The sequence below is a fragment of the Cyprinus carpio genome, chromosome A11 (genome assembly GCF_018340385.1).
Source record: "Cyprinus carpio isolate SPL01 chromosome A11, ASM1834038v1, whole genome shotgun sequence".
In the NCBI taxonomy this organism is placed as follows: Eukaryota; Metazoa; Chordata; class Actinopteri; order Cypriniformes; family Cyprinidae; genus Cyprinus; species Cyprinus carpio.
Window position 1 is genome coordinate 9,594,610 of NC_056582.1, and position 16,058 is coordinate 9,610,667.

Here is a 16,058-nt window from a genome sequence, read left to right on the forward strand (position 1 = left end):
AAAATAAAAATAACAAAAATAATAATTAAATAATAATTAGTAATTTACTCTCCATCGTGTTGTACCAAATACATATGACTTACTTTCTTCTTTGAAACGACAAATAACATGTCAGTCAGGATGACAGTCCGAGTTGCCATTCACTTTCCTTGCGTCTTTTTTGCATGCAGTGGAAGTGAATGGCGACTGAGGCTGTCATTCAGATAAACATATTTTCTGTTCAGCAGAAGAAAGTCATACGAGTTTGGCACAACGTGAGGGTGAGGATAATGCTTAAATGATATTCGTTTCGTTGAGGCGCACCGTTCATTCAGTGTTAAATACCGAAATTTCCTCAACATCAAAACCAGGCAATTTAGTTTTTTTTTTCCTCGGCCAGCACTGCTTGTCAAACTTGTCAGGTTTGGGGGCATTTTGGTCAGTTCGGTTTAGCTAAAAACATATTGAGGTAAATGCGCGTCGTTTACGAATTCATATTTGGTGAAATATCACTTTAGGGCCATAGCAAAAGAACAACTAAAGGTCGTCCGTATTGGCATACATAGCCATTTCGTCAAAAATAAATAAATAAATAAACAAACCCCAACTAACTAACCGTGTTGTGGAGACTAGGTTGTGTTTCTCCTGTCTGCCTGAAGACCAGGTACCAAATGTGTACAGGGGAGGGAGCCAGTCCATAAATAATGGAGGCTTTGACTCTTCCTGCTAATGTTGCTTCATGGATTCTGATAAATGAAGACAGCCGCCTCCAAGGCCCATTTGTGTCTCTACGCGAACACGTTTTATGTACTCCGCCATCCTCAAAGAAGTTTTTCTTATCCCTTTTGCTCCTATGACGCAATACGACTATTATAAGACTTGATGTTTTTTTTTTTTTTCATATTTCTATTAATGTCATGTTTCTGTATACATAATTTATATTATATAATTTAATTTTTCTGTGTAATGCCAGTTATGGTTTAGGTATAAATAGTGTATAAATGCATCACCCCACGTGCCATTGCAGTGTAAAGATGGCAAATGTTTTTATGTTCTTTAAGCTTAGTTGCTGTCAAGATGCTTAATGGTGTCACCCTAAAGTTTACTCTGTGATTGGTTGGAAAGTCTTTCCATTTACTGAGTTGACATTAAACCTTTGTCGGTTACATGGTGATTAATTACCAGGGCTTTGTTCTGCCTTCATTGGCGCTCTTCATTATGCGATATGAGGATCATATCATAATCAGCATGCAGAGCGTATGTCACTGTTTGAAAGTGTGAAGGGGAAAGTTATCTCTCTGTGTGGATTCTCAGTGGTTGTCTTTTTAATATTCCTACATTTCACTGCGGCCAACTTAGAGGTGTGTTGGTTTACAGTCTGAAACTAATATTGAGTTCTGATCTTGCCTGTGAGATTTTTTTCTTAAAGTACACGTTATGAATCTGCAGATGTATATTGAAGGTCACCGTCTGCTATTATAATGCTCTCATTTCCCACTAAGGTTTATAATCATCTGAGACTGAATAGTCTCTTTTTAGAGAATATCATAATTACTATTGTATGCTTGTTTGGACAGAAGCCACCATCACAGTGAGAACTCACTCTCTTTTTAAAAAGAGATGAAGCAAGATTGTATGTGGCAGATTATGTGACGACATTTTTTGGTCGCGCTGTTGTGTTTTGGTCAGTTTTTCTTCTTTACTTTTAAAGGAGCACTAAGTAAATCAATTTTGCTTCTAAAAAATCAACAGTACTTATGACAGATTTGTTTAAAGAATGTACTGTATACTAACACGAGATGAAGAGTCATTCATAACAGTGTCATAGAAGACATTCCACATAAGGTTGGTCCACCTTTCTGATGATTTTTCGTTTATTTATTAATATTTATATCAAATAAAATAGTTAATATTTTTACATCATTATCATTAGACTAAAACAACAACTACTACTACTAATAATATTGGCAAATTGTTACAAATGTTACAATATATGTCAAGCAAATGTATAATTATATAATGTATAATTTATTATCTTATAAAATTCAACAGGTATATCAGTCATATAATTTATTTATCTAAAATTCATTTGAGTAGAGACTGTTGTTTCCTATGATATGCACAATGTACTGCTATTATTGGGTGCTATTCTTCATTTGTTGATCTGATCCATTATCAACTGACTGATAACAATCAAGTAGAAATGTATAAATATTGATAAATGTATGTTTAAAACCAATTTTCAGTCTAATTTTTTTATGTTAAGATCACATGACCAGCTGAATGTAGCTTACTTTATCTCGATAACTCTCCTATTATTGGATACATAATAGCATAAAACAACTTTTTTACTATATAATTTTTTTTTTTTTTTTTTGTGATGATGATTATAATTATTATTATCATTTAAAAAGATAAATAATACTTAATGCACCTTTTAATTAGGTAGTTAAAGAGTATTGGAGTCCTCATTCGAGCAGTTCAGATCATCTTATTCAACATTGTGTCTCAAATGCTTTCAAATGCTTCCAAATCCTGCTGAACTCTCAACCATATTGGCACAGATGGAATATTAATTCACTGATCGTGCGCCATTAAATGTGATTAAGGCGATGTGATTTGTCTCCCTGCATACATCCTGTGTGGAGCATGGCACCCGTTGTCTCTTTACTCTGCTTTATTGTGCAGACGAGTGCCTTTGTTTGACTGTCTCTTGCTTGTTTTGTTTTTGTTTAGTTTTTTTTCTACTGCGAGGAAACGATTATTTTGCTGTAATCATTTAGGCATAGCTGGCATCGCTGTTCTCAGCAAGCTGGAGGGAAACGACAATGGTTGCCCTTTGAAGAATACGCCGTTCTTTGTGTTTCACGTATCTGTGCTGTCAGGTTCGGGATTTGCCGTGCATTTGATGAGGAAGGCATTAGGCCCGCTACAGCCTGTTCACCTTTCATTATTCCCTAGTGCCTTGATCCTTCAGGAGAATTCAGCGAATGTACAATTCATCTTTCCAATGTTGTATAGATTATTTAATGCATGTTGGTTTAGTTTGTTAAAAAAAGCTGTTTGATTATTTCGAATTGTCTTCTATAGTTGTAACATTAAAGTCTAGGTGGGAAAAATAAAAATTCTGTCATCATTTACTCACCCTCTTGTCGTTCCAAAACCATAAGACTTTCATTTATCTTCAAAACACAAATGAAGATTTGTTTGATGAAACCTGAGAGCTTTCTGTCTCTCCATTTGAAAGTTCAGGCAACCAAATGTTAGAAGATCCAAACCGTATACTAAAATATTGTAAAAGTAACCAGAATAAATTGAGTGGTTTAAGAAAGTCTTCTGACATAAAAACATTGATCAGCACATACTAGAGCACATCAGATTTGCTGAAGGAAGCTCAAACGTGTTTGTGCGACACGCAATAATAATCTTCATTGATTCTTGTTTGTCAAGTGAGATCCAGTGTGGTTTGTTTTTCTAGAATCTCTAATTTCAGTAAAAAATATCTTCATGTGTGTTTTGGAGTTGAACAAAAGTCTTATGGGTTTGGAACATTGTGAGGGTAAGTAAATGATGGCAGAAATTTTAAAGGGGTCTCTCTCTTTAATGGCCACGGTTATGTTGTACAGCCAGAAACAACTGTGCTTCACATTTTAGGACTGTTGAAAGTGCACTACATATAACAAACTCTCAGAACCCGCTATCCTGAGAAGATCCATTAGCAATGTTCGGCTCATGACGTTGTTCCTCCAACAGGCTTCTTTTTTTTTTTTTTACTTCGGATAGCTGTTGTTAGCCACAATGATTACGGTTGCCATGTCTCTCTCTGAATCTCTTTTCAGAACACACTTGGTTTGATCCATTGGAAATGCACCTTTCATCATGGCTGAAGTGTTCTTCTGTGTCCCATGGTTAGCTCTGCATTGTCCGAGAGCCTTGATCTTTCTCTGTCTGTTTGTGCACAAACTGGCCGCCATTTTTATGATCCATTTTTTTTTCCCTCTGTGGGAAAGACATTCTCTTAAAGGCAGTGGATGTCAAGCACAGAGTGTTCTGAGCGCAGAAAGTGCCAGACAAAGTTAAACTGTCTAAATGGACTGGTGCGTTTGTTCCGGAGAAGAACACAGTTCTGGGAAGCAATTGGCTCCCACCCCCTGTCGTTATAGCAGTCAAAATTCCACTTCCCACCTCTCCATCGGCAGTGGAATGTGAGGACAGTGTGGATCGATGGGCGCCTTGTCGTTCTAAAGGTGTGATAGATAGGCAGCCATGTGTCCTCTCTCTCTCCTCCAGCCCTCCCTCCATCTCTGCCAGCTGAAGCCGGTGTTTACACTTGGACACCTGTCTACTCTTCACTCTCGCTTTAGACAAAAGATTTAACGTAGGCTGTCGAACGCTTGCCAAATTCAAGAACAAACCCATAGTGAAGGTAACATTTGCACATATACTGCATGTGTTAATATTAATTATTCTACACTATCAGAAGTAAAGCTTCCAGAAGGGGTTTTTCCAGCGATGCCATTGAATAACCATTTTGGTTCCCCCTAAAAACTTTTCAGTGATTAGTTCTTAAAGAAACAAACAAACAAAACAGCTTCATTTTTCTTCCACTCTTAAAAATAAAGGCTCTTTATTGGCCTCTTTAGAGATACTCCACCCCAAAATAAAAATTTTTTCATTAATCACTTTACCCCCATGTCGTTCCAAACCTGTAAAAGCTATGTTTGTCTTCGGAACACAATTTAAGATATTTTGGATGAAAACCGGGAGGTTTGTGACTGTCCCATTGACTGCCAAGTAAAATACACTGTCAAGGTCAAGAACAGTATGAAAAGCATCGTCAGAATAGTCCATCTGCCATCAGTGGTTCAACCGTAACGTTATGAAGTGACGACAATACTTTTTGTACGAGAATAAAACAAAAATAATGACTTTATTCAACAATTTGTCTCCTCTGTGTCACTCCACATCAGCGTATTTCAAATCTGAAATGTACAAGTGATAAATGACAAAATTGTAATTTTGGGGTGGAGTATCCCTTTAACATCCACTGAGCCTTTCAAAATGACAAAATGTTCCACTGAGCCTTTCCAAAAGACAAAATGTTCTTTACACGCTTAAAAATAAAGGTTCAAAAAGAGTTTTTTTTTTTTTTTTTTTTTTGCAACAATGCCATAGAAAAACCATTTTGTGTTCCACAAATATATATATATATATATTATTTTTTTCTTAGTGTGAAGAACATCTGAAGAACCTTTTTCAATATAAAGGACCTTTTGTCCAAAGGAAAGGTTCCATGGATGTTTAAGGTACTTTATGGAACCAAAGATGCCAATCAAGAACCTTTATTTTTAAGAATGTATAGTGGAAAAAAGGGTTCTTTTATACTATTAAATATTCTACAAAACGCCCTTTTCAAAACTTTATTTTTAAGTGTGTGAAGAACATTTTTAATAATCCAAAGAACATTTTCCACAATAAATAACCTTTTGTGTAATGGAAAGGCTCCATGGATGTTAAAGGTTCTTCATGGAATCATAGATGAACAGTGAGTTTCATTCAAATCCAGAATTGGGTTCAGGTCAGGTCATGATCGGATCTGTTTTTCTTTTCCACATGCCATGAATGCAGAAAGCTTCGTGATGTTTATCTTCACCACTTGCTCTGCACGCTCATTGACCAGAGGCTAATGTGACATTTCTGTGGGATGAAGACCTAAATGTTCCACACGCAGTAATCAGGCTAAATCTGTCAAGCACTTTATGGGTTTTGCAGATTCCTCTTCAAAGCATTTGTCACTCCTACTATTAAGAATGATAAAGATGCTCCTATTTTTTCTGTCCCATGTTTACGGGCTTTGCAATTCCACTATTTTCCTAATAAATCTTCAATTATGACGTTGATAACGGCAAATGTAATTTAATTTTCTACACACAACTTATTAGACTAGACTAGGCTGTGTATTGTATGGGGAGGGTTTCCCAGGACCTGTTACTGTAGCTCGGAGAGCATCATGGAAAGCAGGTCATCTACTTGCATAATAGGAAATGTTATATGTTCATATGTTAATCCCACACATGCAGCATTTATATTCATGATGCTGATGCCCTTGCAAATGTGCATGTGGGAGGAGCTGCTTGCTCAGAGACACCAACAGCAGAGAGCCCTCACTGTTGACAAAGTGTTTTTGGTTTTCACACATTACAGTGATAATCTGGAAAACTTGCACCACAGATATCACCAAATGGCAGTTGGGTGAATGTTATTAATGTCTGCAAACTTGACTTTATGTGCCCAGACCTAGACTTTTGAAGTGTGGAACAAAAATCTATATATGTGAATATGTATGTGTGTGTTGTAGGCCTATCTGTTGTTTCAAAAGGACATTTAGTTCTTTTTTTCTCTGTAGTTTTTTTAATCACATATGGTCAATGTGATGTTATTGACCAAAATGTTAACACATATTGTTATAAAAATAATATTAAAATTTTATTTGCTTATATCGCTCTATAAATATAATGATTCTATTGTTTTATATTTGAATATATTAATATTTAAATATATTTACACAATTACATTAACTTTCAAACATTTGGGGGTCAATATTTGTTTTTAAGAAATAAGTACTTTTATTAATCAAGGATGCATTAAATTGATCAGAAGTGACTAAGACGTTCATAAAAATATAAAAAAGCAAAAATATAATTATATAAAAATTGTATTTCAAATGAATGCTGTTCTTCTCAAAATCAATATTTCAAGGTTTCCACAAATATATTAATCAACAGAACTTTTTTAAAAACATTTTTGAGCAGCAAATCAGAATGATTTCTGAAGGATCATGTGACCAACAAAACTGATGTAATGGGTGCTGAAAATTCAGCTTTCTTATCACATGAATAAGTTGCATTTTGAAGTATATTAAAAAGGAAAAGTTATTTTTTCCCCCCTAAATATTTCAGAATATTATTTTATTTTTTTATCAAAGAAATGCAGCCTTGGTGAACATAGGATACTTCTCTAAAAAAAACATTAAAACCCCAGAAATGTGGACAAATTTAATCCAAGCAGGAAATACGGCCCACTTCTTGTAGTTTAAAAGAAATCTATGCAAGCAAATGCATATTTTTGAGTTCTTTGTTACAGATGAAGTGGATGCAGTTGGACACATTACATTTGTTCTAAGTTCATGAGATCAAGCTGTGCTGTCAACCAAGCCATTTCCTGCTTTTTAGTTTGCACAGTTTTTGGAACACAGCTACAGCCCCTTCACTGTGACAAGTATTTTGCCACACAGCAGCACGGTATCACAGCAAGTTGAACAGTATTAGTACCTAGAATTCACCTGCCGGTGATCACCAGTACCGAATATCCCCAGAGCTTCCTTATCCTCTAACAAACCTCTTGTTCAGAGCTGCCTGAACGACATCAAAGCCTACGTCCTCTTTATATATATGGGCATTAGAGGGGATGTGTGTGCATGTTTGTATATGTGAAGAAGTGAGTTAGGTATATTTGTGTTGGCCGTGCAGATATGCCTCTAGTTGTACCTTTGTAATGAATAATGCAAAAGCCCAGTGGTGGTCATACACCTCAGCATTTCTGCAAACATTCGCTCTTGCAGGTGCTGGGAATGAGTTATACATAATTGTGTGTGTTTTTGTTAGAGTGTAGGCGTGCACATTTGCATATGTGCTTGTGTGACTCTCACAGAATGGCTTTAAAATACGACATTGTAAAAAAAGTCGTCATTGAAAACGGTACGCAACAGTAAGATCAGCTCTGCTGCAGCAGTCTACGTCTCGCTTTCATTTTGTCTTTCAGTTCGACTGATGGCTTCTTACATGTTGTCATCTGAGCACAAGAAGTTCCGGCCACCAGAATTAGTCTTCCACTCTCATTTCTGCATCTGCTTTCTGTCATCACGTCTTCACATGCGGCACAGTGCAGTCTTGGCAGATGGATGTGTTCTCGTTGCGCATTACTCTAACATGCGTTTCTTTTACGTTCATTAGAATCTTAAAGCAATATGTCACTATTTTTTCATCTTGCCATCTACAAAGGGTGCCTACAGGGACCCCCACAAGATAGCACTCCGGCAATGGAGGATTGTGCAGTTTTTTTAATTGATGCTTGAGGCGCTTTGCAAATATTTAATTACCTATGTAAGATGCCATTTATCCAGCATGACAAGAGAACTGATGTCATCTGTCACTTTGTTGTACCACTTTCGAATGATGTGTGAGTGGCGTTACTGACAGGACTGATTATATGATGGATTACTCCGTCATGCAAATGATGGTTATTTTTTAATGAGTCTTAGATAGCATCTTTAATAAACTCAGGGTGTTCTCACTCAGACCTTAGGTTCCCCAAACTCGCCTGTACCACCATCCTGACCTGCAAGCTAGGCATATTCACACATAATCACATACACTTTGGCCTATAAATTTCTCCCAAAGTCTTATTGCGGTTGAGAAGAGATCATTAAGGTGAGTGTGAGCTTGTGTGGGCCTGAAGCAAACGTTGATGAAATGGCCGCAGATTTGACCGACTGCTGCAGTAACTCACTGTTCTGGCCTGTGTTCACAGCTTCTGACAGCGTTCGGTAAAATAATCAGCCATTTGTTTTCCGCTTTGGACCACCTTTCTAATCAAGAACTGTACTCCATTATCCTCAGATGCCAGTATGTTAGAAATTGAGAATAAGAAAGTTGTTGAGAACCTTCAGGAGAAAGGTCGATTTGTGTTTTGACTAAAATTCATTATTATTGCATAAAATGTGCATTATTATTGCAATGATGTCTTTAAATCATACGCTGAATCATACATACACTTTTGATCAGTTCATTGCGCCTTTGCTGAAAAATAGCATTTATATATATATATATATATATATATATATATATATATATATATATATATATATATATATATATATATATATATATATATATATATATATAAACTAACAACATACTTTTTAAATGATTAAAACTTTTTTGTTTTTTTACTTTTTCATAATAATAATAAAACATCAGATTACCCCCAGTACTATCTATCCTTTGAATGTAATATATGAACATATTTAGGAAGGCTCTGTTATTGAAGGTGTGCTTGAGTCTTCGCTGAGGCTCAACCACTGTAACTGTAAGTGAGATTCACAGTCCCTGGGTTTAAGAGCTCTCGCTCTTTAACAGGACAACTCAACAGCAGGAGCTACAAGATAAACACTTCAAGCAGAAAGAAATGACAAAACTCACTAAAAAAAACTTCAAGAGAATACACGACCAAAGCATTGAGACAGATATCAGACCCACAGGGGAAAATGTAAATATTTTTTCCTTTAAATAACAGAAAATCAAACTAAGTGGCATTTATTCGAAAGAAAAACAGCAATATACTTATATTTATATATATAAAGATATTTGTTGTAGGTTTTAAATGATGAAAGAAAAAGATCTAGATTAATGGATTCTAAATTAAGAAGGTTTTGCATTTACATCAGACAATGCAAAAAATGTGTCCTCAGTTCTTTGGAAGAGGTATTCAGTGAAGCATATTTGCATATGTTCATGTAGCATTTCATATCTATCAAAACTGGTGTTAGAGGAAGGAGGATGATGTCATTAGTGCACCAGGCCTTCAGAATGAGTAAATGTACCTATAAGAGAATAAGCAAATGCATAACGTAAGGATGTAGAGGAAATTCAGACTGTGAGTATTTTATGGAGATTTACAGTCTCTGTGCTGTGAATTCTTTATGTGTCTGCAAGGGACTACTGTATTAAGATCCCGACAGAGATTGTTACATTCTGTCTCAGAGGATTCAGAAGTCTTTATCTCTCACTTCAGTTCCCCAGGCCCCCTTTTTCCATCTTCTGAGCCAAACCCAATCTCATTACAAACAATAGCTAATACTGTATATAGGCTTATATATAGACTGAAAAAAGTGGTATAGAAACAAATTTCACAGTAAAATTCACAGTTAATCACAAAGAAAGGGCAAGTAACAATAAACATAAATCAACAAACACAAACACATCTTTGTTTTGTCTACAAATCTTTTTTTTTTTTTTTTTGCAGTTGTGTTCTTTATTTCTCGTCCCTCTATTGTAAAAATCTCCTAGGCGATTTTATAGGCTCATTAAGAATACAGTACACAATCAATTTTAGTGGATTTCACATCTTGCGTCTCTGTTTATCCGTTCACCTAATTATGCGATCATGCAACAGACTGTTTTGCATCTTTTTGAAGCCTGTCATTGATAGGTTACGTCAAAGGAGCAATTTGTTCTGAAATATGAAGTGAGGGGAGTAGAAATGTCAACTGGTCCAAAGTGAGATTGACTAATCATGGATAAATAAAATACTTCAGCTAACACATTCAGCTTTGCAGGACGGGGCTCATTTTAGGCATGTGTTTCTCTGCAAGACTAAACTCACAAGAACCCTGCGATAGGATATAACTAAATATTCAAGATCGTATGTGTGGCGACTTGGAAATTGGTCATTGAAAAAAAACGAATGTCTTACAGTATGTGTTATTTGTATTTTTAAATTCATATTTTTTATTTGTAATTTTTTTATGTTATGGACTTATATAAATAAACAGCTTAAATATTAATGATTATAATAATTTGCACTATATTATTTTAACAAACAAGGAAAATAAAAATAGATGCATTAAAATAAGACTTGTATACATTCTTTCAATTTTATATTTGATAAAATGTCTAAAATTACATTAATGTTTATTTACATTTACATTCATGTTTTAATTTAAATAAACACTTAAATTAAAAAAATATATTTAATAATTTTTATTACAAGACAATAAGACGCTGATGTTACTGATTACTAATGGCTATCAGTTGTTGGAGAACTAGACCATCATGATCATTAAAAAAAAAAAAAAAAAAATAATGTATTTTTTTTTTTCCTTCTAAAGCCATTCAATGGTTTGTTTCAACCTATTGAATTAAATTAAATGCTGGCGGTTTCTGTTTCACCATTAACAAAATGCAAAATGGCAGTGTTATTACTGAAATAGGCATTATTACAGTAGATTAGGCCTCGGGGCCACATATTTTGATCAGACAGAATGGAGGCTCTTTAAGCATTGTCTGTGGATGCCATTATATGGGGTAGAAGAAAGGTCAGCCCCTGCACTTCCATTCAGCCTTGTCTGTTTCCTGTCTGGCTGTGTGGCCCTCAGTCACTTCCAGTCGCCCTGAATGATCTGGTTGTTGGAGGGTAGTGGGCAGGGGAGGCTGTGTGTGGTGGTACAGTAGTGCTCAAGACAAATGCCCCATTATTGTGGAACATAAACCCTATTGTAGAGCCGTGGAAGCAGAGGTGCTTTTCTCATTTACCATGCTGAGCGAAAGCTTGTTCTGAATCCGCCCGTCACAGCGTCCACTGGGGAAGACTCGCCCACGGTTATAAATGAACCCCTATTCCTTATTAAGACTTGTGTTCTGAGGGGGGATCCAAATATAGTTCTTGCACATTTGCAAGGTTGTCTCAGATCGGTGAGTTGACAAAGTGAGGATGATGCACTAAATGGATGTGGAAGATTTTGTGGTGCATCTTTTTGATATTTTGTTTCCTATAGTCTTGTTTCTGCAACAGACATTGATTTTTTTGATAAGGGTGCTCCGATCAGGATTTTTGGAGCTGATCACCGATAGTCGATTACAGGAAGTAAGTTTAGATGGTATTTTCTTTCTATTTGACTCTCTATAATGCATACTAAAGTTGTGTTTATAAGGGGTAACCAGGGAAACTCTGTATTGCTGCTGTTTCATAAGTGCCACCTGCTGTCAGAGTGTGAATCATATTTTAATTCTATTTTATCTCTTGCTTTAAAAAAAAAAAAAAAAAAAAATCAAGAAGAATTTTTAAGAGAAGAATTTTGAATGACGCCATTTAGTCTTGTGATGGATGTTTGTAGTAAAGTGGGACGCAGCTTTGTTAACATTAATTCAGTAACTCGTTAACTAATAATTTTGATTATTGTCAAAAGTAGGCTTTTAATAGTTTAGTACCTAGTTGATTCTGAAATGTGAAAAATATAACAATACCTGCCTTTCTGCAGCACTGGTAGTACCAAGTAAAGACTCAATTCAGTACTCACTGATAGGCAGCTGTGCATATTCATATCGCTTTCTGTGAAGAACGATCAAATGGCCAATCAGAGGTTTAGGTCAGAATCCACTCATTTTCACTTGACCCTATTAAAGCAATACTAAATTGAAGGATACATGCCAATGTTTTAAAATATTATTTTCATTAATATTCTTATTTAAACTGATTTCATTTATTTTTATTTTCAAATAGTCAAATAAAATAGTTAAATACTTTCTGGCTATGGTACTGAAATAGGTTCTGAAAATAATTTGTTGTAATGTATAAAATGAAAGTGACGTGACATACAGCCAAGTATGGTGACCCATACTCAGAATTCGTGCTCTGCATTTAACCCATCCAACGTGCACACACACAGCAGTGAACACACACACACACCGTGAACACACACCCGGAGCAGTGGGCAGCCATTTATGCTGTGGCGCCCGGGGAGCAGTTGGGGGTTCGGTGCCTTGCTCAAGGGCACCTCATTCGTGGTATTGCAGGCCCGAGACTCAAACCCACAACCTTAGGTTTAGGAGTTAATCTCTCAGACCATTAGGTCACGACTTCCCCACTACACAACCCACCCCACGACTATAATTAAGAGCTCATATTAGAGAGCTGATTTTATATTTAAGTCACGGCCTTAAACTGTAGGCTATGTTTTTAAAGACTTCTAGAGAGAAGAATATATTACTTTAAGGCACGATTCTTGTCTTTTATTCCCGCAATAATTAAATTAAAAATGTTCTGGAAAAGTCCTCGAAGTCCTGAAAAATGATAGCTGAAAAAGAGTAGGAACCCTGACATTAGCATAAACACAGCGCAAGCCTGATTTCGTGAGCTGTATTTGTGGCAGCCTTATGTGTGCACTTTGAGTGTGCATGAGGGGTGCGTTCGTCTCTAGAAGAGCGTGAGTGCTGGTACACTGGTAAGACTTAAAAAGAAATGCAAATTATAAACATTAGTGATGATGAGACACTGCCTCAATTGTGCCAATGACAATCCTGTGTCAACTGTGCAGCATGCAGCTCTCTTATAATACAGGCTCAATGTGGTGATTTGAAGCCATTTGCACATTCTTTGAGGTAAAGAGAGAGTTTGTGGAGATTCACTCACACTGTTTGTGAAATTACATCTCACAGAAAGTTTTCAAATTACTTTGTTAGTTACTTAGTAAAGAAATATGAATTGTACCTCACCTTTAGCATTTTACACACACACACACATATATATATATACAGTATATATATATATATATATATATATATATATATATATATATATATATATTATATATATATATATATATAAAACTTATCGAGTAGTTTGGCATAAACAAGCGTTTTGTTTAAATATCAAACAATACTAATAATAAATTATATATATGTACATTGCTGTCAACTATATTTTTCCATACCTATTTTTTTTCCCATTTTAAATCTTGTATTCATATTTTCAGACTATGAATAACTATTCATAGGCAACTTCAGAATGTAAAATGTAATGATATTTATCATTTGAAAAAGATTTACCTTTTACAACACCTGTGTTAAACCCCAGAATGCCACCTGACAAAGTGAGTTCCAATACTGTGTCTTAAGTCCTGCTTTATTATATAGTCACAGCTTTTGAGTGTATTGGAGAAGTATTTGATTTAACGGTGGCCGAGACTCTGCTTAACTGTCTCGATGGGTCTGTATGACAGGTGCTGTGTCATGCCGGTGAGCTGTGATTCTAGAACATTCTGCTGGATAGCAGGCACACAAGATCACAGACGCCAATAAAGCAGAGTTCTCCCATCTGTCTCACCACTAATTTATTTATTTTTTTCCCAGCAGGATATAGACCAACCACTACACCGGGCTTGATTTATCTGTGGACAACCTACTACAAATGCCTCCCCCACCCCTGCCCCATACATAGCCAGGATGGAAAGTTGTGTTGTCAGTAGGATGGGACCTGACGAATAGCTGGTCTTGATGAAGATGTTGCTCGGATCCATATTTAATTCCATGTGGGAATACTTGCCATGCAAAGAGGCTTTGAGATTTTTGACAGCTTCGCTCTCGGAACATCTGGCACCTTGGGTTTGATCGTTTCTTACGTGCAAGTGGATATAAACTAGTACGTCCGCTCTTAGCGGGACTAGCGTGAAGAGGATTGAACATGCCCTTCCAGCAGCCAAACCGCCTGCGTGGCGTCTGGAGGGCCATGTGTCCGCGGCTAGGCCTCAGCACTAGTCTGGATCTGCCATTCTTGTGTTGGATATTAGGCTTGGCCCTGCACGCCCAGCTGGCAGCTTTGCAAAAACTGGATGAAACGGACCCCGTTGTCACTACAACTTATGGCAAACTGCGGGGATTCAAAAAGGAACTCAACAATGATATTCTGGGGCCTGTCATCCAGTTCCTGGGCGTCCCCTACGCAGCACCTCCCACAGGCGAAAGGCGCTTCCAACCGCCTGAGCCGCCTGTTTCATGGTCAGATATCCGTAACGCAACTCAGTTTGGTCCCGTTTGTCCCCAAACCCTACTGGAGGGCAGACTACCGGACGTTATGCTGCCGGTTTGGTTCACCAACAGTATTGAAGTGGTGTCATCCTACATACAGGACCAGAGCGAGGACTGCTTATTCTTAAACATATACGTGCCAACGGAGGATGGTGAGTTCATGTGCGGGCAGGACGGACAGACCTGTCTTTGTCATCTCACTGTGTCAGTTTCCTTAATGCAGAATGAGTGCAGCGAAGAAAAAAAAAATTGCATGATATCTGCATGTCCGATGCATGCTGCTGCTTAATGCGTGTGAGCGAGTGTGCGTGTGAGCAAGGCTGTATGTGTGTCCTAACCTGCCTACCATCCCCTGCACATGCAAATTTCTCTGTGTGCTGCACCACGTCCATTTTAGGTGGTCGGGTTTCTTTTCCCTTCCTTTACTTGTTATACAGACACACACTTTAGTGTAAACAGCCCATAAATGAACCATAAAGGGGGGAATATTTTATGCAGTACTCATGATGATAATGATGATTTAAGTCTGAGAACTACTTCTCGTTAAACTCTTCTCTTCCTCTTTCAGTCAAGTTGTGCTGTTGCATGCTCCTGATGTCCATAAAGGACTCCCATGTTATTTTTTAGTCTTCTATTCATTTTGCAGTAAAAAGAATATCCAAGGAATGTGCCAGAAAACCCGGCAAGAAAATTTGTAGAAAAGGAGGTATGTATCCACCGACATGAAACCCAATAGAGAACAGGCAACAATCTCCCCCTGCTCTACAACACCTGGAGTCCAGATCTCGGCTCTCTGAGGTCGCATGTCAGAGAAGAAGCCATAATTGATTCCCACCACGAAGAGTTAACTGGGGAGACAGAGCCATCTCTTAAATCAGTTGGGCACACGTTGAACTTGCAGAGTCTAATATCAATTAAAAGAGATGCTATCTGGTTTTCATTGGCTTACACTGGCTGTATTGATCACAGCTTCATCAAGATAATGTCTCTAGCTCCTCCACCCTGACGTATCTTACCTCGGCCCCTCTGAACATTTGGTTTGGTGACAGCTCGCTTTATATAAAGTATCCTGTTAAAACAGCCTCCCTGGCGACAAGAACAACCATAAAATGATCCAGCTGGAGAACATTGTCCTATCTTCTGCTGACATGAGGGTAAATGATGATAGAATTTAAATTTTTGGGTAAACTATCCCTTTAATGTGACCCATTCGGCATTTTAATGTTTATTTACACTGTCATAGATAAAGGTTAGATTGTGTTTTGATTTCATAAATCAAATCAACATTGATAGTCTGCCGTCGTTTCAGCTTGCTTAATTTTCAGATCTTGTTCAAACTTCGATGTTGATTCCAAAGTATTTTGCTAACCTTTTCACAACCGTAAGCATAAACAATGTATCAACATTTTTTAAACATTGATTCAACAACTGACATCA

General features: G+C 36.9%; 1 protein-coding gene across 5 annotated transcripts in view; it reads left to right on the forward strand.

Moving 5' to 3' along the window:
* The window catches only part of LOC122146588 (neuroligin-1-like), a 233,748-nt gene that overhangs the window by 48,949 nt on the left and 168,741 nt on the right, over window positions 1-16,058 (forward strand). For 2 of the 5 annotated variants that reach the window (XM_042766169.1, XM_042766167.1), the window contains exons 2-3: window positions 13,947-14,773; window positions 15,268-15,327. In XM_042766169.1, the coding sequence (XP_042622103.1) occupies window positions 14,278-14,773; window positions 15,268-15,327 (556 nt within the window). In that variant the 5' untranslated portion in view covers window positions 13,947-14,277. The remainder of the gene's footprint in view (window positions 1-13,946; window positions 14,774-15,267; window positions 15,328-16,058) is intronic. The other 3 variants (XM_042766170.1, XM_042766171.1, XM_042766168.1) reach the window with 2 other exon arrangements.